The 26,590-nt window shown below is 29.3% G+C and overlaps 1 protein-coding gene and 1 long non-coding RNA gene across 5 annotated transcripts in view; one reads left to right on the top strand and one right to left on the bottom strand.

Annotated features, from left to right (window-relative positions):
* The window catches only part of LOC142330220 (corticotropin-releasing factor-binding protein), a 395,376-nt gene that overhangs the window by 124,743 nt on the left and 244,043 nt on the right, over positions 1-26,590 (bottom strand). The window contains exon 2 of the mRNA XM_075375367.1: positions 21,467-21,530. Coding sequence (XP_075231482.1) covers positions 21,467-21,530 — 64 coding nt within the window. The remainder of the gene's footprint in view (positions 1-21,466; positions 21,531-26,590) is intronic.
* Positions 1-26,590, top strand: part of LOC142330221 (uncharacterized) — a 373,896-nt gene that overhangs the window by 103,255 nt on the left and 244,051 nt on the right. For all 4 annotated transcript variants that reach the window (XR_012757732.1, XR_012757735.1, XR_012757734.1 and 1 more), the window contains one exon: positions 5,563-5,680. This is a non-coding gene — a long non-coding RNA (uncharacterized LOC142330221). The remainder of the gene's footprint in view (positions 1-5,562; positions 5,681-26,590) is intronic.

The raw sequence follows: 26,590 nt of genomic DNA on the forward strand, positions 1-26,590 counted from the left end.
AAATAATATCATCAAGCCAAAATTGTCAAGAATATAAAAGTGTCAAGATAATTTTAATTAATTTTACTGAAGAAGATTTATCAAAAAAAAAAAAAAACAAATGTTAATCATCATTCTAACAAAAAAATTAAATAAGATTTATATTAAAATTTTATGTCATAAAATCCTGCGAAGACAGTAAAGGATTGTCTTCATTTAAGCCATTAGAGCGAGAGAGAATGAAAAAGGAGGAAAGCGAAAGAGTATTTGTCTCCTTGTACTTGACGAGTGTACATCATGGATGATGGGGGAAAGGGTTAAACGTGTCACTACTTCATTTTTCAGCGTTATCTCGTGAGACCACCATCCAAGGAGGCGTGTCAAATTGTTTCGTCCTACACTCTATACTGTTGTATTCCTCTTGTCTTACGTTAAGAGTAATATTTTTTTTTTTATCATACTTAACTAACAATTTATCACTGAAAACAATAGCTTATAAAAAAATTAATCCCTTAAAAAAGTAATAAAAAGGGTATTAATTAGTTACAGCTAAGAATAATTATTTTTCATGCGTGTACGTTTTAGTGTACCTGCGCATTTAATTTACACACGCATTGTAACTGCCCTGCCTGATATTAATTAACATTTTCAGGATAATAAAAAACGAGTTAATAACATAAATATAATCTTGATACGATTTAATTGCTTCTGATTGAGGGTATAACTTAGTCTAAGCATTTATGTAATCGATCGACGGTTGAAGGTCACGGCTTTTGCATATTTTGTTTGCCCTATTGATCCTTCTCGTTACGCTACTCTATTTGATTATATACTGCTACATTGTCGGCTTAAGTCAAAACCTCGTAACTCCAAAAACTTTTTTCAGGAGACTAAAAAAAAAACGTATTTAACACTTAATTTTTCTGAAATCTGGATATATTTTAGTTAATATGCATACTGAATATGAATTACAATAGTATAATTAATACAGTTTATTCTACAAATCTCTAATATTTTTCTAATTTATATAAAGAATGCAAGATATGAGTTTTTGCTACTGACTGACTCAAGATTGTCATAACTTACGAGGTTTTAAAATAAAATACAGGTAAGTTAAAAATTAAAATATAAAATTTATTAATTACTAGCTGCTCGGCCCGGCTTCGCCGGACCTCCCAGCCAGGCCTCGCTTTGCTCGGCGCTTTGGTTTTCCAGGTTTCCAAAGTTCTTTTTTCAACTGGAAAATTTTTGACGTTATCAACTTTACTCCAAGTTAAGAGCTTAATGTTTTTCGAAAAAATTTCATGAAATTTAGATACGTTATCTGATAACAGAAAATCCATTTTTTTAATTTACCGACATGGGGGCTGCGTCCCTAAATCTAATCGCATTTCCCGTTGCTCAGATGTTTCAGTCGAGCGGGATTGATCTGTGTGTATTCGGTCGCTTTCTAAACGAATTTCCCGTTGCTCAGTTGTTTCAGTCGAACGGGATTAGGCTGTGTGTATTGGGTCGCTTTCCAATCTTAACTGTCTTTCGCCTTCAGTCTCTGCCGCACGAACAGTTTTCATCATACGTGCTTTTTTTGTATTTCTCCCAATTGAAGAATGTCTTTTAGGCATAGTATGATGTTTTGAAAAAAAATTACAGAATTTAAAAGATTGTAGTTAAATACTTTACACACTTTAAATTAGTATCACACACATAATAATCAAAAGCAGCTATTTATTTATGTTTTTAAACAGTTGTAAAAAATTGTAAATGAATGAATCGTAAAAATTACATACGCATGTGCGCTAAATCAATTGAAACTTAGGAATAACTGAACGTTAAATCTTCAGCCCTTTTCAAAATTAATCAGTTCAATGTTGAAAAAAAATGTTAGCTAAAAATTAAATTTCTTGAAAATCAAAGTCATTTTGAAAATTAAATAAGCTTTAAAGAAGAAATAAAGTGTTTTAAATTTCGTTGTAAAATTTTCGTTATGTCAGAGGTCCAAAGAAATTAGCCTATGTTCACCGCAGGGCTTCAAAGTGTAGGTCTGCAAAATTTTAGACAAATCTGTCGGTTAGATCTCGAGTTAAGTGGAACAGACAGACAAACAAACATTGATTTTTGTATATATAGATTAAAGTTATACTAGCATACAGAAACTAAAAAAAAAATAATAATAAATTACTTTAAACCATATAAATTCACTTCATATTGTTAACGCTATAAAATTAGCAAAGAAAATAAAAATATTTTTCATTACATTATTCATTTTTAACGTACAGAATAACATTCGCACACAACTAGCACTAGCATACAGAAAGTATAAAACAAATACTAAACTATTGTAAATCGTATCAACTACATAATTTAAACATTCAAAAAATCAGCTGCAAATGAAACTCCTACAAGTTACAAAATTATAACCCTATACTGACTAATTAAGTAATCATTTTAAGGATAATTTAAATACTACAATTACAAACAAGAAAGATCTCGTAATTTCTTAATAAAAACAACGTTAATATAAAACAATACAAAATTGGAGGCAAATTAGTTAACTATTTTGATCATTGTTAAAAAAATTTAGGCCTGATCACCAAAATTATTATAGAATGCTGAACCACAATAAGAATAAGCAATAATTTATTTGCCATTTTCACATTTCAAAATTAAACTGGAAAAATAAAATTAATTACCAGTATATTACCATGTCATTAAATAGTTAACACTTTAACATTAAATAGTTAACATGAACCTAAATTATAAGCTCTAACTGCACTACAGTTTGTTAAAAACCTTACTAGTTCTTCCAATAAAATGTAATAAAATAACAAATTGAAATCCTTCTAGGAAAAAATAATATTTTATGATCTAATAACCTGTATTAGGAGAAAAATAAAAAAAAAGTTATGTTTTTGATTTGTCATTTTAAACAACAAAATATTGTAACAAGAATAGTATATAGGACCTGAGTAACGTATTTCTACCAATTAAGAAGAAAGTAGTAGAAAATGTAATAATGGGAGGAATCCAGAAACGGACTAAAAGGAACCCTTTTGGTAAGGTCCGTTTTACAATGGTCTTTTCTAATACTGCCTACTGACACACCTAAACAGATGTTTTTCTGTGAGAAGAATTACCGAGACCAGGTTAGGAAACCATGAAAACAAAAGGGCTCGGTCGATCGTTTTCACGCTTAACTAGGGTGTGGTCCGACAGATAAAGAAGATAGGAGTATAAATACTTCGGGGAAGACCAATAAAAATCAGTCCAAGTGATTTCCCTGAAGGACGTCAGGGGACGGACTTCAGTCCGTTACCTGAAGTCCTTTCGGTGCTATTGCCTTTCGGCCTAGCAGGTCATACGGCTGCTGAACAATGAATCAGCAAAAGCAAGTAGAAAAAGGAAATGAAAAAACTTTGATGATGCACAAAACCCTACAGTAGCTGATATACCTCAAATATCGCAGAACAGATTTAAGTATCGCATGCAGTTAGATATCCGGGATAAAAATGCCGTTAGGTTGAACTCGCGGGCAGTTACCCCTCCTCATCGCAAACATAATATGTGTAGACTTAGCCGGATTAACGTTCATTATCCATTTAGAAATTCATTCACTAATTAGATCCAATATTGTCCGCAGTTTAATACAAGCTACGATAGGGTTAGCAACCATATCCAGGATTGCTGTGTCATCCGCGAACGACGCAACGGTGATGTCCATTGGAGTCTGGAGGTCTGATGTAGGCCCACTACATCAATGTTGCATCACCCGCAATAGTTTTTTAACAATCTTCTATTTACAAAAAAAAATATTTAATCCAGAATATTGTTTTAAGATTTTCGTTAAATCCTGATAACGAAAATATAGAAGGAATATAGATAAACAACTACTTTGTGCCCAACGCTTAAGTACAAATGGCCCTGAAAAGGTTGGATTTAGATTCTAGCACCGAAAAGTTCTATTTGAGTTAGTTTTGTTTCAGGACTTCCTTATAAACTACATTGGCAGTTTTTTTTTGTGTTGCTAGATCGAAAAATATAAATATTTCAATATGCAATTACCATTGTTATAAATTATATTAGACACAGATTAAAAAGATCAAAGAAATACTTAAAAATCTATGCGTCGCAAAATGCTAGTCAAATATTTCATTCACTTCAATCAACGTTTCAAATAAGATTGAGAGATTAGAAATCCTTAATATATTGAAAATATATATAAAATACAGTAATATGTAAATATATAAAAAATCGATATCTCAATTCGTTGCTGAGAAATGCACGAAAATGTAAAATACAGGTATACTTGGTTTTAACTTTTTGAATTCGGAATTTCGAAAAATTCTTCCTCATTGTATTTATTAAACTTATGCTTGAGTTATGCTTAAATGATGGCAAAAATATTTTTTGCCCGGTTCTTAGTGTTACACGACAAACAGTACTTGGAGTTGACTGTAGTTCGTTTCTAATTTTGTTTTTAATTTATGGTTTTTAATTACTGTTATTTTATATTTTTTAGTCAAATAACCGGGGGCAGGTGCAGCCACTCGTGTCACACATACAGTACTGGCTGTTTTGTTTAAGCCGCTGCGCCGTACACCATCGCACCCTTTAAAAAATTGAAATTCAAAAATCCTGAAAATGGTTTTTAGATGTTTATCTGAAGAATATTTGCAAGACCCAAGAGAGTGTATATTTCATTTAGTATATTCCCGTTTAGAAATGGGAAATATTTAGGGAGCGTGGCGAAGATGAAACATCTGTATGCTCCCAATATTTACAATCATTGTTCAAATTTTTGTTATTTTTCTTCACCCCCTTTCAAGGTTCAGTTTCAAAAAAAAAACTAAAAATTGGTTTTTGTGTATTCGTAAAGTGGTTTTTATGTATTTATGTATTCGAAAATTAAACACATTTAAAATCAAGTCGATATCTTCATTTATTACCTAGAAATTAAAAATGAACCGGGTTAAAAAAAATTCAAAATTCATTTTAACCCTTTAAACGCGGAATCTAAAAAAGAAATCCAGAAATTGGTTTTTAGATATTTATAAGAAGATTACACGCAACAATAGAAAATTTCATTTTTACTCTATTTTAGCCTTTTATACTCGGAATTTCAAAACATTCCTCTCTTAGTGTTTATTTATACCCTAAAAGGAACATGTGTACTAGTTTGCATCCCTTTTTTTTATCTTCAGTAGTTTTTCTGGGCTTTGATTAAGAATCACACACGTCATGTTGATTTATATGAATATATATATATATATATATACATATTTTTAAAGTCAATTCGTTTATAAACCATATTCCTCTGTACTAGTATATATATTTAAAGAATTTGATCACCCTAATTTTTATAAAAAATTTTATTCTTGATAGTATTTATGTGTAATATGTAATTTGACGTAAACAATTTTAAAAAAATGGTTTACAACTGAGGTTGCGTGAAATTCACGAAAACGTTTTTGTATCTATGATAAAATAAGGTAAGTGTCCTACTTTATTTATTATTCTATAAGTATGTTGATGACGTTCTTTAAATATATTGTTGTTTTACGCTATTCTTTTATGTCTTTATTTCAGCTATGACGGAAAAAGGAATCATGCTTAAAAAAACGAGTCAGAATTGCATTTTCTGAAGTAACAGTATTCACTGCACTTTCTGTAGAACGGAATGAATTTCTCAACAGTGTTGTCCAATGTAAGTTATATACGGAAGTCTTTAATTTAATTATTTGGAACAATATAATATACTGATTAAGTTCCCTTGAAACCACTTTATAATTTCCTCATTTCTTAAATAAGCCATTAAACTTGGCACGACACACTTATTATTCTTCAGAATGATTGTACCATTTTCAGAATCAACTTATGTTATATTTTAGATAATGTTATTTGATAATTAAAATATGCATCTTTACTGTTAAATATGTGTGTGTGTGTGTATGTGTGTGTGCGGGCGTGCGTAATTAAAAAAAAATTTTTTTTTGCACAATTAAATATCTACAGCCTTTCTTCTCGAAACAGTGAACAGATGTGTAAATATTTATAATTGTTTAAAAACCATCAACAATTAACTCCAATATTACTCCCACATTACGTAGTTATTGCAAAAAAATATAAATCGATTTATAAAATATTTATAAAAAAATGGTAATTTTATTTTATACCAATTCATGTAATAAAATGTGTACTGTTCCAGTTATTACCGAGATTACAGAGGAAGAATAAACCTCTTAAGCACAAAAATACTCTCCTGAAAAAAGATTAAATAAAAAATTCCAAACCTTTATTTTTTGTAACGTTTGTACGAGTAAAATGGAGAGACATTTAAAAAATATTAAATATGTAATGTAATATTTCAAAAGATCGTACGAGGAGGATAGATTTATTCAAAAAATTACTATCTCTCGTAAACGGATTAATTTTATACAAATTTTTATTTATGTACGATTATTATATCGATGGATAAGTTAATGCACAGAATTCACGCATTTATTGTACGGAAAATCCCGTATTAGCAGCACGAGTCTCCTTTGTGCGGTCCAAAAAAACGGTGTTTGGTGTGCAATGTGTAGACGAATCTTCATAACATTCTTTCATAGTGCAGTGAACAGTGAACGCTACATACAAATGATGCAACAATTTAAAAACTCCATACCTGCAGACCGGTAGAGTACATGTGGTTTTGACATAACAATCCTACGTGTCGTACAGCCAAAAGAACTTTGGCAGACTTTGATCAGTGGGACAAGTAATTTCGAAGGAGTTCTGACCTCCTCGGTCTCCTGATTTATCCCCTCCTGACTTTTTCGTGTGAGGATACCTTAAGGATGCTGTTTATAAAACTCATTCTCACACCATTCCAGTATTGCTGAGCGAAATTGAATGATGTGGCGCTGCAATTCCTCAACATGTTTTTAAGAGCATTCAACGTCGTGATGAATTTGAATCGCATAATAGAGGCTACTTTCAGTAAATATTTTAACTTACTCATTTTCTCATAAAGTTGCGTCATTTTTTGGACACTGTTAAGTAGGATTCGTATTTAACTTTCTATCTTTGAACAGCTTCAATTTATTGAACTCATTTTGTTAATATGTAAGGAATTTTGGGAAAGTTGATATTTTGGAAGAAGGGTGTTTAATTATTTGTTAAGTTTTTACTAGTGCTCAATAATTTATCAGTCTAAGAACGATCTTATTTTTATTTACATAATGTAAATATAATTTTCTTTTTTTTTTATTTAGCGGATGATGGGTAGGAATAAAGAATGATTAAACGCTATTGAAACGTCAGAAAGTTAATTTATATGCCTGTTATTTTTTTTCTCTTTAATTTACGCAAAGATTATGTTTATAATTTATACCTACCTAAATTTCCATTTTATTTTTAGTTTAGTATTCCATTTTAATTTATTATTGTTATAAAATAAATCCTTTTTATGATGTAATATAAAAATTATTAAACGTAGGGTGTATTAAAACGGAAACAAGAATTTAGAAAATAATTAGTGTACTATATGTACATTATCAGCATAGCAGTTACAAAGGATTATTATAGTTTTAGATGAAATTTATTCTCTTTTCCCTCTGTTTCATTAATTTTAATTAACTTCTGATGGTATAATTCCGTAACTATAAACTGTAATATTCTCTCATGAATTAAATAATAAAAGTATGTTGGGAAAAAAAGAAATAATACATAAAGGACAATTTAGGGTACAATTTACAGAACAATTTACAGTTTAATAAAAAGTTTATGAAAACTTTTATTTGATGAAAACAATTTCTGTTTCAAAGAAAAAATATGAAAGTGAAGAGGTCATTCTAGCTTTTAGATAAATCTTAAAAGGCAGACATAAATAGGTTAAATCAATAATATAATATTTGTAAAAAATACATTTAACTTAGAACGGAATTAAATGCATAAAATCAAAAAACTTAAGTAATGAATTATATATTATTGAAAATCAGACTGAAATGTATAGAAAGAAGAATTATTTCTATAAAATTCTTGTGAATTATTTTTTTAATTTTTTTTTTATTTCTTTTATTTCTTTCACTTTTACAGAATTAATAATTAATGGAGTAATCCTAATACTAATTATAATATTACTTAACTTAATCGTACTTAATTTAACATTGTTTTATAATACAATTTAATATTTATTACTTAACTTAACTTAATTATACTTAATTTATATTATTTGTAAAAGATGAAAGATTAGGTGTCCACAAGGGTCTTGCCCGTTTTGTGGCACCATCCTTTTTCTATTAATCTTTTTAGTTAGAGTAAGGGGAAAAGTAAACAGTTTTATCTTATATAGGAGGATAAGTTATATATAATTATGTTATTATTATAACAGTAAAAGGTGAAAAAACAAAAAGGATGTAATTTCAACATGTTTTACTTATCAACATAGAACTTGATTAAGGAATGTTGAAACTGAAAAAGAAATTTGAGAATAATTATACAAGAAGAAAAAAATAAAGTTATAAGATTCGCTTATGGCTTTTATTTTGGCACTACTAAAAGACTTAAAAAAAAGTGTATATTATAAATATGAGAGAAATTCAATTTGAAAATAAAAATAAATATACGTATATATCCGATAAAAACACACGGTGCGTTGATTTGTTTGTTGTATGTGCGTTTATTTTAATTTTGGCTGCTATTGGCGCAGAACAAACCACTTGGTGCACCGGGCGGCTGCGCACAGCCGTTGTTGAGCGCTACCATCTAGCAGAAAAATTTGAACAACTGTATAGTAAATTGTATTGTATAATAAAAACAGTAAGTTGTTTATATTAACATTAATTATATTTATTATCTTCTTATATTTAAATTAAAAACTATTGTAGAAATAATTTCTTTGAAATTTTTTACAAAAATAAGTAAGTATAGAAGCACCATGCTTCTTGATACGAACCATGTGTATATATGTAACGCTGATGTCTGTATACATGTAAGGATTAATGTATATTAATCCTTTAACGTCATTATATTTCTGTTGCTATGGTAACAGAAATATAATTAAGTAGAATTCTTACTCTTTTTTTCTTTAATGAATATCTGTAAAATAGCTATTAATTTTGTCACAAACATGAGGATACGAATGCGTCGAGAGTCCAAGGGGCGGAGCTTCCTGGCTATGCGGTCGGGTGAGCGAATCGAGCCCTGACCGGCTAATATATACTAATATATTTATATATTTTAACCGCTTTTTCTCAAAATTGATATCGCCAATCGAAAAGTTTAAACAGTCTAACCTAGTATTTAGCACTCACTGTAATGACTGTCAGGAATAATGTTTAGGGCAAACCACGCAAAAAACTAAAAAAAAGCGTTTGTAGGTATATAAATACGGGAAAAATGAAGTTATAGCATTATCCAAACGCGGAAAAGAAAGTAAACACAGTTTTAATTATGAGAAAGTAAAAGTTTTAATTATGACGTAAATAATACTAGGAGACTGGTTCTTGAAATGATTCATACTATCAAATGTAAAAATTCTATTAACGACAGGTCGGACATTAACGGTTTAAGTTGATTGTGTACTAGTATAATATAATATCTTATAAATAAAGTAGTGAATGATTATCACTAAAAGTACGATTAGATATTGTTTTGTAAAGAAATGGCTGGATATTTGGTTACATGATATGCTATAAAATTTATTAGTTCGGTGAATATAATCGGAGAACTGAAGGGTATAAACCATTGCATCATTGTATATATTGACCAGTCCAATAGTGTGGATCATATGAGTTTGTAGGTAATGTTTTGTAGTTGTACTAGATAGAGTTTCACATCTGAAACGTGACGTCGTGTCATTGGTTTATGTTTTCTTATTTTACGTAATAATTGTAATATTGTAGTACTCTATTTGGTTTATCTGAAGATTTATGAAAGTTGAATATTACGATTCTAAAAATTTTATGTTTGTATGTGTATTTATTTCTACGACCTTCATATTGAATTTTTTTTTGTACTGAATGGCTTGTGCTTCTGTTAATATATATATATAAAACAAAGATAATTAAATTTGAAAGTTAAGAGGAAGGAAAATAAAGAATTTAATATTAAAATAGAGCAAACATAATAAATAACAAGATGCATAATTTTATTATTTAGGTTATAAAATTATAAAAAAATAGGATTAAGGTTGAAATTAAAAATCGACTTGACACAAACGAGGAAAGATCTTATGTAACAAAACAAAGACTGCTAGTATTTAATATAAATCTAATTACAACAAAGACTTTCTTTAAAACATTTTAGTAGAATGCAGCCCCACTTATAATAGCAAAACATAATAATACTAGAAAAGAATAGCTTAAAAAGTATTGCATGACGTTCCCGGCTACAAGCAATACAAATTAAAAGTGTTTTAATGAAAAAAATCCAATATATATATTTTTAAGAAGTGGAAAATAAATTTTATGAAATATTTTTACTTCCTTGTGTGAAGTAAAGGAAATATTGTGATCGCGAAAATTTCGGTTTTCAGATACCAACGGTAATATCCATTTTGACCATCCCTGAATCCATTTTAACTAGTTTTGGCGTGACGGATTTACGTACGTACGTATGTACCTGGCATAACTTAAAAACGATTAGCTGTAGGATCTAGAAAATTTTGGATTTAGGACTGTTGTAACCTCTATAAGGAAGTCATGTGATGCCCACATTAGATTTTTCTAAAAATATTCATATGTTACGCTAAATTTGATTAACTAGATGATTATGTATAATTACCGGTTAATATGTGTAATCTCATCCGATGTAAAATATTTTAATATGAAGAATATATAAGTAACAATATTAATAAATGTAGGTATATATTTATAAATGGATATATATTTATTAAATTCTCTAATACTGGAGGCGATTAAACAAATTCAACCGGTAATTATGCATAATCACCATATTAATTAAATTTACCGAACACATTTATAGGTTTAGCTTAACAAATTTGCTTCAGTAAAGTTTTCTCTAAATGTAATTCCCCGTTCAAGAAAAGCTAAAATAATAAAAAAAAAAAAAATATTTATGTATTACGATGCGAGGTCGATAATTAAAAAAAATAAATGTTTGTTTCCAAAACTAGTTTATTTACAATATTTTCCTAAAGTGAAATTATAAGTAAATCGTATAATAATAATCACATAATACGGGGTTCTTAATGAACTCTCATAGTACGAGTATTTTGATTATTCGTACTTCGATCAATATCAAAATATAAAGAAAAAATAATTACAATTATCAATGGCAAAATTATTAACAACGGTATAAAAAGGTATCCTCATTCATTTTGTGGTTCACAAAACTAAACAATAAACAAATAAATAATCAATAAAAATAAATAAATAAGAATAAATACGTATGTACACACGTACATAAGTAAGCTTAAGAAATATCTTTCGTGAGACGGTAGTCACATAAGAATGTAGATCGTAACAAGAAAAATGGAACAGTTTAAGTAGAGTGTAAAGAACTAACCAGAAATATTAACAATAATATCGGTGATAATAATTGCAATCTGTCAATTTTTTGCATTTTTTGCCTATTTTTGCAAGTTTCTATGTTTTATTTTACTTTATTATTATTATTTTATATAATAATTATTTTATTATTTATTTTTTTTTATTATTTTTAATTTTTATTTTAATTATTTTTATTTTAAAATTTTTTTTATTTATTATTTAGTTATTGTTATTAACAATAACTAAATAATAAATTATTATTATTGTTATAAACGTGAAGACGTTCAACCTTCGGAAGTTCTTACTGATCAAGCAGATTAATTGCTAGGTGATTGAAGTGATTTTCTAAACGCCGTTGGTATTTAATATTGTACTGTTTCACAATCTCTCGAACAGACAGATGTTCTAGGTATTTGGGAATCTCATCGTCCCGTGAAACCCACGGTGCCTCCACAATCGTCCTCATTACTTTGTTTTGGAAACGTCGATGTTACTTTTACTTGTTGTGCCCCAAAATCCACACCATAAGTCCAAATTTATTCTAGGATAACGTTTTATATCAGAATTTTATTAGACAATGTGAGATGTGAGTTTCTCCTCAGTAGCCAATGGGGTTTCTTATATTTCTTGATGAGAATCTGTCATTACAAAAGAAAGTAAACAAAATATATTTACTTTATTTTTATTTTATATATTTTGTTTATTTCCTTTGTTATGAAGTATAATCTTTCACGAATTTTTTGAAAAATATTTAAACCGAAGGGAGATAGAGCCAAAAATTAAAAAACATATATTTCAATTTTAAGAGGTGGGAATTGATTCTTTGAGGGAAAAATTGGATTATTTATATATGCATCATAGTAGGTAAAAAATTTGATTTATCAAAGTTTTCTGTAAAGTGCCTCGGAATATGGAAAATTGAATTTTTATTTTCGCGATAACCCCCTCCCCACTCTTTAACGAATTTTGAAAAAAAATAATATGATTAATGCCTCGTATATAAAAATATTTTACCCAAATTTGAAAAAAAAAAACAGTATGTTGGTTCAATCCTGAGATATAAAGCTAAGTAGTTTCAGATACATGTTTTTTTGGTCTTGATGAACCAGTTGGATCCTGAAATGTAAAAATTTTCAAAAAAAACTCGATACCTCATTTTTGACATAATTACCATGTTTTTCCGTTTAATGTACCTGTTAATTTAATCCGCGCGAAAGTAATAAAAAAGAATCGTTGAAATATGGTGCGAGAGAAAAATGTTGAAAACTAGTGAGTTAATAAATTTTAAAATGAAATAATTTTAAGACGAATAGAAAAAGAGAAACATTTCTGGTAGAAACATTTAAAGAAACGATGGGGGCAATTTACTAAGATCTGACGTGTTGTTAATTTGTGATGGAGGGACGTGTAGAAGATAACAAGACTATAGAAGAGGCAAAAACTATAGAAGAAGCCAAGTCCAGGCTGTATGGTGGGTGATCAAACACTTCCCAACGAAAATGCTGCAGGAGGTTCTTTGTTACAGCTGCAGAATGTGACCGACGATTTTCATGGAGAAAGAATTCAATGCCTGATGACAAAATTCCTCTCCGCTTATTCTTATTCATCCACCATACAGCCCGGAATTGGCTCCATCCGATTTTCACCTCAATGCTCACACGAAACGCTGGCTAGGAGGACAATATTATGGCACAAACATCGAGCCGCAGACCAGCCTAGAAACATGGCTAAAAACAGGTGATTTCGTTCTATGACGAAGGTAATGGAAAGTTAGTACCACGCTACGACAGATGTCTAAAACGAAGTGGCGACTATGTAGAGAAATAGCATAACTATGTAATTACTTGTTAAAATAAAAAATTGTTTATTTTCGTGACCGATCGGACCTTGAAAAAAAAAATAACTCTTTTACTCTCACCTTATGATCGGTTAAAAAACAAAGAATACGATTGGTTGGAATTTTGTGCCCGAAAATGATAAGTATTACACTCACCTTATGATTGGTTATAAAACAACGAATACAATTGGTTGGAATTCTGTGTCTGATAATGATAAGAATTACTCTCACCTTATGATTGGTTAAAAAACAAAGAATACGATTAGTTTGAATTTCGTGCCTAACAATGATATGAATTACTCTCGCCTTACGATTGGTTAAAAACCAACGAATAAGATTGGTTGGGATTTCGTGCCTGATAATGATAAGAAATACTCTCACCTTATGATTGGTTAAAAAACAATGAATAAGATTTGTTGGAATTTTGTGCCCGAAAATGATAAGTATTACACTCACCTTATGATTGGTTATAAAACAACGAATACAATTGGTTGGAATTCTGTGTCTGATAATGATAAGAATTACTCTCACCTTATGATTGGTTAAAAAACAAAGAACACGATTGGTTGGAATTTTGTGCCCGATAATGATAAGAATTATGAGGGTAATTTTTTTCAAGGTACGATCGGTCATGAAATTAAAACCACAGTGAAAATAAAAGTTTTTTATTTGTAACTAGTACTTACAAAGTTACGCTATTTCTCTATATAGTCGCCACTCCAATTTAGACATATTTCGTACGTGGTACCAACTTTCCAATACCGTCGTCATAGAACGGAGCCGCCTGTGTTTTCATCCGTGTTTCTACACTGGTCTGCAGCTCGATATCTGTGCCAAAATGTTGTCCTCCTAGCCAGCGTTTTATTTGAGCAAAGAGGTGAAAATCGGGTGGAGCCAATTTCAGGCTGTACGGTGGGTGATCAAACACTTCCCAACGAAAACGCTGCAGGAGGTTCTTTATTACAGATGCAGTGTGCGGCCGAGGATTGCCATGGAGAAAGACAATGCCTGATGACAACATTCCTCTCCGCTTATTCTTATTCGCCCACCATAAAGCCCGGACGTGGCTCTATCCGATTTTCACCTCTTTGATCACATGAAACGCTGGCTAGAAGGACAACATATTGGTACAGACATCGTGCTGCAGACCAGTGTAGAAACACAGATGAAAACACAGGCGGCTCCGTTCTATGACGACGGTATTGGAAAGTTGGTACCACGCTACGACAAACGCCTATATCGGAGTGGCGACTATGTTGATAAAGTGCGTAACTATGTAAGTACTTGTTACAAATAAAATTTTTTTATCACTGTTTTATTTTCGTGACCGATCGGACCTTGAAAAAAATAACCCTCTTAGAATTGAATAAAAAGGATGATAAGTTATAATGCATGAGTTCAATCAACTATGATAAAAAAAATCCATAAAAATATATTAAATCTTGTTTAAAAGTTTGGTAGACTTTTTTTTTTTTTGTTTTAAATTGTTTATTTTTTAATGATTTTATCATTTAATTGGAAATAAACTTTAAATTAATTAAAAAGAAAGAGAATTTTTTAATAAGAGGCTAGATGTCAGTTCAATGAAAACGGAAAAAAAAAATTTCATTGTCTGGGATATAAATGGTATTTTATTTTTAAATAAAAGCTACGAGGATATATTAAAAAGTAATTTATGAATAAGGTAATTTTTTTATTTATTTTTTATGTTTTAAATAATTGAATTGTATTTTAGAAATACGTTTGTAGGAAATAAACATTACTGCTTTTGACAAGAATAAATGTTTTAAGTTTTTATTTACCATAAAATTATTTAATCTCTGTTATTCGTTTCATTGTATTGTAAATTCTATATTATTATAATAATAATAACGATCCCTGGATTTTGTGTATTTATTTAAATCGCTATTACTTTAATATTTATTTATTTACTTTAATTCATAACACCGGTAATTATAAAAGTTATAAAAACAGTGTCACAAGGATTTAACTTTAATTGATTTTTATTTATGGGTTTAATTATATTGTGTAAAACAAGATTTTTTAATTTACGAAATGTTTTAATACTTTATATTATAATTCTTTGACAAGCAGTATATTTTTCTTGATATCCATGCTGGCTAATATTCAGCAGGTACCAGATTTATATTATAGACTTGGAATTTTTAAAATAATTTTCTCTTACTTATTATAAACCTGTAAGTACTATTCTGGTATGAATATCCAGAAGTCTACAAATTTACTTGACTAAATCAGCTGTTACTTTATAACAATGCAATTTGTATTACATTGAGACAATACAACTTATTAACTCCTCATTTCACCTTTTTACGTCAACATATTGGTAATGGTAAAATTTTATAGTGCTAGTAAAAACTAAGATGTAGGCGTAGTGGTTTAAATATATATATATATATATATATATACATACAGATTGTTTCTAAAATGGTGGACTGACTATACTTTTTCGGATTCTACTTGTAAAACTAAAAAAAAAAAATCCTTAGGAAAAATGGCAATTTCTCCTTCGTTTTCCTTGTCCGCCATTTTGTTATTTTTATATAAAAATTTGAAGTTTGTATATATATAGATGTTTGTATATAAACATCTGAAGTTTGGATAAATGAATCGCATTAATATTTGATAAGCGTATAGTAACAAAGTTTTAAAATTAGAATAAAATCTGGACTTAAATACCTTTGCAAATTACAAAATGGCGGCCATGTTTATTTTTCAATCCGTTATATCTCCATAAATAATCAAAATTTATATTTTTACTGAAATATTAAGACTTTTATTTTGACGAAAATGACATATTGTGTTTTCAAATCGTTCACAAATAGCCTAGTTATGGCTGAATATTGCTGTTGTAATTTTGTGTCTATTTTCATGTCCACCACTTTACGTTCAATTCGTTAAAAATTGTTTTTATTTGTTGTTAATTCTAGTATTATAGTATCAGATTAAATAATAATTTTTTTCACAATTATAGATCATATAGTTATGACAAAATTATATCAATTTTCTCCCATAACAAAACTAATATTTATGGATATATAACGGATTGAAAAATAATCATGGCCGCCATTTTGTAATTTGCGAAGGTATTTAAGTCATGATTTTTTGGTAATAAAAAATTTTATTACCAAAATGCTTACTAAATATTAATGTGATTCATCTATCCAAACTTGAGATATACATTTTTATATAAATAAGAAAATGGCGGACTGTGGGAGAACGAAGGAGAAATTGTCATTTTTTTTAAAGTATATTTTTTGTTTAATTTTACAAGTAGAATCCGAAAATATAGTCAGCCACCATTTTAGAAACAATCTGTAATATATATATATATTATATATATATCTGTAATATCTGTAATATATATAATATATATATATATTACAGATTGTTTCTAAAATGGTGGCTGACTATATTATATATATATATATATATATATATATATATATATTTGAACCACTACGCCTACATCTTAATTTTTACTAGCACTATCAAATTTTACCATTACAAGTAAGTTGAAATAAAAAAGTGAAATGAGGAGTTAATAAGTTGCATTCTTTCAATGTAATACTAACTGCAATGTAAAACAACAGCTGATTTACTAAACTAAATTTGTAATACATTTTTTAAGTATTTCCTGCTGATTTGTTTCGTATACGTTAAGTAACAAATATCAGCTGATATTTTAACACTGGAAGTTCATTTTTAATAAGAAAATAATATCAGTGTTTATAGCTGTTTAATTTGTTGTTGTGTTGTTAATTATTAGTTATTGTTTATTATGGATATTATAGCACTGTTTAAAGTTCGTTATTGTATGCATTATAAATGTAAAATACAATAAAACTGTTCATACAACGTTATCTCGTTTTATTTTTAACACGATTTTTACGTCACTGCAATTTTGAATGCTTATAACTCTATAACTAAGCTATTAACAGAAAAACGGGTTTTACCATTGTTTTTATTGTAAAATTTTAAATCGAAATCATGTGTCCACCTTCCTATTCCTAAAAAAATTAGGTTTGATTCAATATACTGGATCCAAGATGGCGGACAAAAATTAAAACCCACCATAATGCTGACTTTTTTAACTGTGTGAAACCCCATTTCTTTCTGCCTCCAAACACCTCTCACTTATGCAATATAAAGTGTTTCCATACTTAAATATCATTCTATATATATATATATATTGTGATGTTTTTCGAAATTTATTCTAAATTTTTCTGAGAAGTAATAATCTCTGGTTCTTGTCATAACAACAAACTACCATTATTAATCAATCGTATGTAAGATTACATATCGTCGCGCGCAAACAATTATTGCTTGCTGCTGTATATAAATTTCAGTACAACACATATGCTTCTTTCACTCATTTTCTCACTATGATAAATTGAATGAACGATAGAAATAGTATGCATAATTTTCTGGCAACACAGCTGTTTCCACCATCCACCGATCTCTTTTACGAATAAATAAAAGATTTAGTAACCGACACCCTTTCGCTACAGTGTATGTAAGAGTGTTAGCGAACATTAGCAGCGTATTGGAGTGGGTGAATAACTGATGAAAAGTGGGAATTCCACAAAAAAACAGTTTTCTTATTTTCCTGCGATAATTAATATTTGTTTGAATCCATCTTATCTTTTTGTCAAAATATAAGTCTCTATTTTATTTTCTCTCTTTTTTACTGTTTAGCCTCTGGAACCACCATAAGATATTACTTCAGAGGATGAATGAAGATGATATAAATGAACGTGAATGAAATGTAATCTTGTACAGTCTCAGATCGACCATTCCTAAGAAGTACGGTTAATTGAAACCCAACCATTAAGGAACACCGGTATCCACGATCTAGTATTCAAATCCGTATAAAGGCAGTTGCTTATATTAGGATTTGAACCTTAGATCTCTCGACTTCGTAATTAGCAGATTTGTGATGATGTGTTAACCACTAGACCAGCCGAATTGGGTAAAGTATAAAACTTAGAGTTCTATATTTGTACCAGCGGGAACAAATGAGTTAAATATTTCGAAATTTCTATACCTAGTTCTATTTTATTATTCGAAATCCCAAATTTATTTACATCTTGTAGGCGAATTGAGATCTGATTTTATGCTGTATTATATCAACATCTATGATAAGATATAAATTTCTTAAATACAAAATAATTTTAATTAGAATCCAGAGGTTGCTTTTATTTAAAATCAAGGAACCAACAACCGGTTTCATTATAACTATTTAATACAAAGCGGAAATACCGTGAAAATATCAGTAGAAAGAAATGATATCTTGATACCTTTGTTACAATTTAAAGTAATAGAAAAGGATCAGCAATTGACGTTATTCATAAAAATATATTTAATCTACAAGAAAATAAAACAGGTAAAAAAAAAATTTCAAACCTCCCTCCCACACAATCATACCATCATACATAGGCTTTCATAAATGTCTCACGTCTATTTAATTACAATATTAAATAATTTTAATATGATTAAATATTAATCATTAGGTTTTAAATAAAAGCATATTAATGGTGAAGTATATCAGTAAATCTTTGTATAACTGTACATCTGAAATATGTTAATTGAATTTAGAAGATTTTACGTAAATATTCTACGATAGGTTCTCTTAATTGCATCCTTCCTCATCAGTAACCAAGTAACTTTGTTATTAGTTTGTTTGTATTACAACATCTTAGAAGTAATTTATTTCCATAATAGTTTTCTGTCAGATAGTACATGTTTGGAGTTATTTTTTGTTTTTTACCAGAAATTTAAAACTAAAAAAAAATTTCGTTGTTTTATTTTACCTTAGTATATATGATTATAATCAATTTGTACAACCTGTTTTTAAATTTTAATAGTCTCCGAGTTGATAAAAAACATTTTTTTAAGATTTATTAGTACATTAATTTAAATTGGTTGTATTTAAAGAAGTTTAGGAAATTAATTGAAATTGCAAAATTATGTTTACAAGTTAGTTTTAAGTATAAATATTTCAGAATTTAAACATTTAACTTATAAGAAGTATTAATTAAATTTATAAGTTTTTATACTATTACAGTATATTTGTGGTATATTTAACTTCTAATGGGAATTTGTAAGTTCTCTGATTCAACCGAGATGTAGCATTATTAAATATATCTCTAAGATTATTATAGATCTACATATATATTTTTAGTATCAAGAAAAAAGCAATTCTTCTAACGGTATCTTTATTAATTTAGTAACTCAAAACGTTAAAAAAAAAAACAATTTAATGATGTTCTTGGGGAAAGGTATTAATATAAATGCAGAATACTATATTTTAGAGCGGTGCAGAAGGATTACATTTTGTTTCCGCACGCAAAAAATAGATAGTTCGTGGCTCGGCCGGACTTTTTAATAATATTCTCAGCCACCAATTTCTTTCTGAGTTATAATTAATAGTACATCCTGAATCCAGGTTTGTATAAGAAAGCTACTAAAAAATTTATTACACGAAATACGGATGCAGCTATTATAAACAAAATAAAGGATTCAAATTAGTAAAAATACAATAAATCAAAATTTATTACTATATCAAAATTTCATTAATCTATAAAAATAAAAAGAAAACAAGCCATATAAATATTATTATATTGAGATGAAAGATGAATGTAGAATGACGAAATATGAATTACTGATATGCTGTGGTTCGGTGGAACCACATACATGGAAAATTTATTTACCTTACATAAATTTATTATTGCTTGATGAAAGGAAGGAATAAATTCTTTCAATTTATTAAATTATTGAACAGTGGTACATATTAAAATAAAATTAATAAGTAATTTACAATTTTTTTTTCCTCCAGCCTCCCGGAGCTGGAAACGCAACCAAGCATAAACTCAGCTCCGCGTGGTGCCATTGCCTCTAACTACATCGTGCTTCTAATGAGAGGACCCCAAAGGATCCCCCCACCGGGAATAGATCTTACTTTCTCCCCAACGGCACTGCAAGGGAGTCCCTACCCGATCATTGTGAGTGGGACACCGAGGCCTCCCACTCCTTCCGGATGGGGCTGTCCCTCATAGACACCCATTATATTCCTATGAAAAAGCAGTTCCAGAAGCAGATGGAGCCACCCCCGACCTCCGGGCGTATGACCATGTGACTTGCAGTATAATCATCTATGGTCCTGCTTACAGTCCTGGCGTAAATGACCAGCCTAACCGCAAGTAAAACAGTGGCAGCTTTTGTCTGTGCCAGAAAAGTACTTGCCCCTGTGGCCTGAATTCCAACATCTGAAGCAAAGGTCGTCGGATGTACGCCGCACCCATTCGACAGATCACCCACCCAATTCGAACTCGCCCATCATACAGAAGTTTGTCCGCCAGGATGGGCGGCACTGCCAGTGTAACCACCTGAGTGGAGCCGTAAGCCAGCCGCATTGATAGGATGTCAGTAGTGACCGTCTCACCTATCGCCTTGCGAAGCTTCTGAAGAAACTCGTCTTGTGACGCGAGGGCATCCACTTCCTTAACCAGGACGTGGGCTCTTCTGCCGCTCCTAATCTAATTTACAATTATTGAAGTATCAGAAATCGTCATACATTTAACCTATATTTATATATTGTGTCAGGGTATGTTTTACAGACAATTGGATTGCGTTATCGAACATAGGCTATAAATGTGATTTTTGTTGGAACGTATTTTAATATTTTTGTTCAAATATATATATATTTGAAAGCAAACTCGAAAATTTGATGTAGCAATAAGTAAATGAAAAATATTTATTTTCAAGAATTCGCATAGTTTAATTTATATCAGTATGTTAATAATGATAAAAGTAAAAATTATTTATTATGTATGGATGATACTTCTTCAAAATATAATGAAATCAGTAAAAATAAATAAAAGTTGGCCCATTAATCACCAAAATTATGAGAGTGGTTTCTACACCAAATAGCAATGATTTTATTTTATATGTGATTTATATGATTTGGTTTTATCTGTTATATATTTTATTTTAAATGAATATACTCCCTGAAACGATCGCGATTTTAAAGAAAGAATTTCAGTAAAATTTATGAAATTTACTCCATACCATGATTTTATTTCACTTACGATAATTGATCGGTTGCGTATTATATATATATATATATATATTAATGACTTACCTTTAATGACGTGTTCTAATGATCTTTTCGCCCTGACCGATTGAATATCATTTCCTTTTCTCATCTGAAACAATTTTAATTTTACGGTTATTATTTAAAATCTTAAGTAAATGTCTAACTTATAAAATTTGTTCCAGGTATACAAATAAAATAATTTGTTACAGGTTTTCATTTGAATTCGTTCTCAACGTTTTAGGTCTCTGTCTAAAAATACTGAGATAATTATTTAAATAGTTTTTTTATTTTAACATGTATACCTGAGTCTATTTAAATTTTTAGCTGAGAAACACTTTTACGTACAATACTATGAAATATGATATTACAGTTAAATGTTTGGAAAAAAAGTGTGATTGATAAAGGGATATATAACCCGTAAGGGCTTATATTTGTGTAGTTTTACTTAGTAAAAGTATTGTTATAAGCAATAATAAAAACTTTTAGTCCGAAAAATATGTTTGTTTTTTTTTAAATATTTATTTCGTTTTACCTATTGACTTCAACTATTTGATTTACTTATTTTTTTAAAAGAGGCATTATTAAACAAATATATCTTATAATTTTAAGGAACTATTTTTAATTAATCTTTTATTCAAATAGTCAAAATACGAAATTTTATGATGGCTTAAGACAGAAAGAACGTTGCCCTGAATTTAATTAATTTTACATTTTATTACTTTTTATTGATTTGACCATTCATTCCAATTTTTTTTTTTTTTAATTTACCTTTGGTTAGAAAATTTCATTTTTATAATATACTTAGAGAAATTATAAAACTAATGACTTCGTCAGTTTTATTTTATTTTTTTGGGGGAAGGGTTACATTTTATGCGTACGCAAATGCCCCATAAAAAGACACGGCAACTTGAAATAGTTTTTTTTTTTTTTTTTTTTTTTTTTTTTTTAGAGTTGTACTAGAAAATTTATCTTCAAATAACCTTCTTTTAATTTATTTTTTACGTTGCATTGTTTAAACGATTTCAAAAGAATAAAAATGTACTCTTCGATTTGTATGTATTTTTGAAATTAAATCACTTTTAGGCGCGCTCCGCACATTTAGATAGGCATTGAAAAAATGTAATGTGTCATGCTGTAAAGTAAAACGCTCATTCGTATAAACTAAGGCGAGTAGAGTGCGAGAGAGTCTGCTGGGTAGTGAATAATTCTGATCTGTCAAGGTGAAATGCTCATTCGTGTTGACTCGGGCGAGCCGAATTTAGCCGATCGAGGGAGCAACGACCTGAACTATGGCGTGCCGAGCGCGGGAGAATCGCTGGGTAGTGAGTAAGTCTGATCTGTCAAGGTGAAATGCTCATTCGTGTTGTCTCGGGAGAGCCGAATTTAGCCGATCAAGGGAGCAACGACCTAAACTAAACCTAAGCGCGGGAGAATCGCTGGGTAGTGAGTAAGGCTGATCTGTCAGACACCGAGGGAGCAACAATCAGCTGGGAAGTGAATAAGTATGATTCTAAGGCTTTTTTGTGATGCGTTCATTCGGACATATTCGTAAACCCGATTTTGTCCGAGCTAGATAGAAACGGTTAGTTGTGCGTAGCTACTGTCCTTGACTGTGTTTGTTTTAAATTGAATACGTTTATAATTGTTGTTCGGTGTACTTGTAAATATTCGTGTAACTACTGGTTCTTACCTATTCAGTGAATACATTTAGCGCGCCATCGTTCTAAAACTGAAAATTATTACTGAGGAGTAATTCAGTTATTATATATGTAAGTAAATTTATGTATTTCTCATATATATATATATATATATATATTTATATAATGAGGACGACAGTATACTATTTCAAAGCATACTTTTCATTACGTATGCACATAACGTAGTACACAGTTATAAGTGCACATATTGTAGATTTCTAATGGTTGTACAAAAGAAAATAAATAATTTTATCAATATCTTGTATAAAATACCGAAAGTTTATACTCGAATTACGCGTGAACCAACAGACCGATTGCTTTCAAATTTGCAGCAAATATTTGTGTTTTCCCGGAATAGTTTGAGCTATAGATTTAGGTCCCTAGCCCCCTTGAGGGTGAAGTTGTGAATTAAAGATATGCGTTAAAAACGAAAAAATAATTAATTTAATTAGTTATTATGTTTCTATCGCCATGACAGCTGAATAGGTTATGAAGTTTTCCTCGTCAAAGTTCTGTGCATTTCATTTACCTAGTTATTACTTCCTAAGCAGCTGATTTTTGACGTTTAAAATGATTTGGTTTCTTTCATTACAGACATAAAATAAATATTATTTTTGGGAGGTTTGAAATGTGAGAATGTGATATTCATGTCATTATTCAACGTAAGTTGTAACAAATTTAATCAAATTAGTAGGGAAAAATTTGTTATAATACAACTTGGCGTTAGTTAACTTTAAAAAAAAATAAGTTTTTATAAGATTTCTTATACAAATACAAAATGAACAAAAACATAATTTTTTTTTTCAATTATTATTAGACGTAACCTAAATTATCTTTATTTCAAATGATTAATTTGTAAAAAATCTTATTTTTGATGGTGTCATGATTATAAAACACTTTTTTCTGCAAAAAATTACAACTAATTTAACGTTTACTAATCTTTTAATATTCCAAAAGTACCTGTGGATATTGTGCTTTTTTAGTTTTTTAATGTTATCCAGTTAAATGAATGTTTTAATTATTATGAATATTTAATTTTTAAATGTTATATAGTTACATGCTTTTGGTTTATTATATTATTAATTTTTTTATTCTTTCTTTTGAAATCTAGCTTCTTTTTCAAGTTTATATAAAGTCTGATGCCTTAATTGTTATTTATCAGTATTATCCTCAACAGTTATGGTAACGACCAACACAAGGGATCAAGGGGCGGAGCCTTCTGGCTAGTATATGTATATAATATTAGTTTATTCCTTGTTTCGTCCAAGAAATCTCATCCACAATATTAAAATCATTTACATAATATATATATATATACTCTTTTATGTCCATATTTTGCTGATTGACAAATAGGACGATTTCAATGATTTTGTTTTACTAGATTTTCCGCTAGTACTTCCGTTGTATGTTTTGTTAGATAATTAAATGAAATATATGGAAATCAAAAAATTGCATGAACCACGTACACGACATGAAAATATATTCTATGTATTTTGTAGAATTTACTAAATAATTAAAAATAGGTGAAATAAATTTCATTTGTAAAGTATTATTTCCAAACGTAAACTATATCATTTTCGGTACCAGAATCTCTTTAGTTTGTTACTTTGAATTATTTTCTTTAATATTATAAGTACACAGATTTTTCACTTTTCTTTCACAGTGGAAGTATTTTTTATAGGTCTGTTTTTGTGTTTATTTGTTCTTCTTCTCTCCTGGGCCGGCTCAACAATCAAGTATTATTCAGCCCAGGGGAGTGTCCTTGTGATTCTAATAAACCTCCCCATCTACCGACAGTACGTTCGGCATGAGAGGTCGGCTCACCGGTTCCGGATGTTTTCCTTATTTTCATCTTGCCTCTGCCTCTAACCGCCCATGCCAGGGACACCGAGTCCGGCTATGCCGTTCCCGGGCCCTGCCCAGCTGCCGGGTCTCGGTCGTTATGATTTTTTATAGAATTACCCATAATTTAAATAAATGCGAAAGGAAATAACATTAAACCAACTTAAAACAAATTAATAAAACGAAATAAAATGAAACCTTTAATTCTTTCCTAGTTGTTCTTTTAAATATCAACTATTTAAAATCAATTTCAAACAATGTTATAGTAATTTTTTGTTTAATTTCACCCAGACTTCAATTGAAATTTAAGATAGAAAATCGGATAATTATTGCTATTATTTTGTTAACTTCTGCAACGGTTTTTTAAGTCGGTTTTATTATTTGTTAAGTTTATTTTATTTCATGTAAATAAAACTTTTATTGTATGCCAGCCTCCGTGGTGCGAATGGTAGCATCTCGGCCTTTCATCCGGAGGTCCCGGGTTTGAATCCTGGTCAAGCATGACATTTTTCATACGTTACAAAAATTACATTTTCTATCCTATGCACAAGCTTCGAGTTTTTGTAGTGAATTTCATCATAGCAAAAAAAAAAAGAAAAAAGAAAGTTATAAGTAAAATCAAGTTACAAAAATCTTAGAATGTGATCGGAAAATGTATAAGTAAAATTTATAACGTATGACTGAAGATGAGTAGAATGTTTCTAATGAACATCTTACGTTTCTAATGAACCTAAACTCATTATATTTTTTAATAATATAAATGGGTGAGTTATGAAATGAGAAACAATGAATTTATGATTATTATTCAAGTTTGCTGAGGATCATAAATTAGTGACCAACTCGCAATTAAAAAGAAGAATATTTATCGTATCCAAAGTAGAGAATACGATTTCCTAAAATAAACGAAGAAATTCCCAAAATATAAGAAATTGAAAAGTTGATGATTTTTATCTAGGATTAAAAATTATAAAATATTGTGGATAATTACCTAAAAGTTTGTTAATGAAGATTAATTCTTACTAGACTCTTACTTACAAATCACTTAAAACTTTCTTAATATAAAGATATTTAACACGATGGAATTTATTTATTAGTTTTTAAATTTCAGACGTTAAAAAATTGATTTTTTAATTTCTGAAATGTTCCTTACTTTTCTGAGGTATATTTGAATGCATTTCATTCAAAATCACTGACGCTTAAACACAATTCAAATGCGCTTAATGGTACGTACTTAGCACCTGTAGATGACGTAATTATTATCGCTGATTACTCTTCCTTGTTCGTTATTGCAGCCTTCAAGTATTCTCATTTTCCTTTCATAATATACGCGAAACAAAAAACATTAATTTAAATTTGTTGAAATATACATTATAATGTAATTTTATGTGTATATGAGTAGTGTATGAGTAAAATAGATAACGAATTAATTGACAAAAGAAAATTTCTTGGATTGAAGTTATCCTCGTTCTTAAATAAATCTTAAAAATTATACTCTTCTCTTCAAATAATAATATTGAAAATTTATTAACAACTTGAAGACCTATCTTATTTATTTATTTTTTTAAATTCAATACGTATGATTTACCTAGTTTCATATCAAAAAAAGGAAAATTTACGATGTAAGGGTTCT

This window comes from Lycorma delicatula, chromosome 9 (genome assembly GCF_047948215.1).
Source record: "Lycorma delicatula isolate Av1 chromosome 9, ASM4794821v1, whole genome shotgun sequence".
Classification (NCBI taxonomy): Eukaryota; Metazoa; Arthropoda; class Insecta; order Hemiptera; family Fulgoridae; genus Lycorma; species Lycorma delicatula.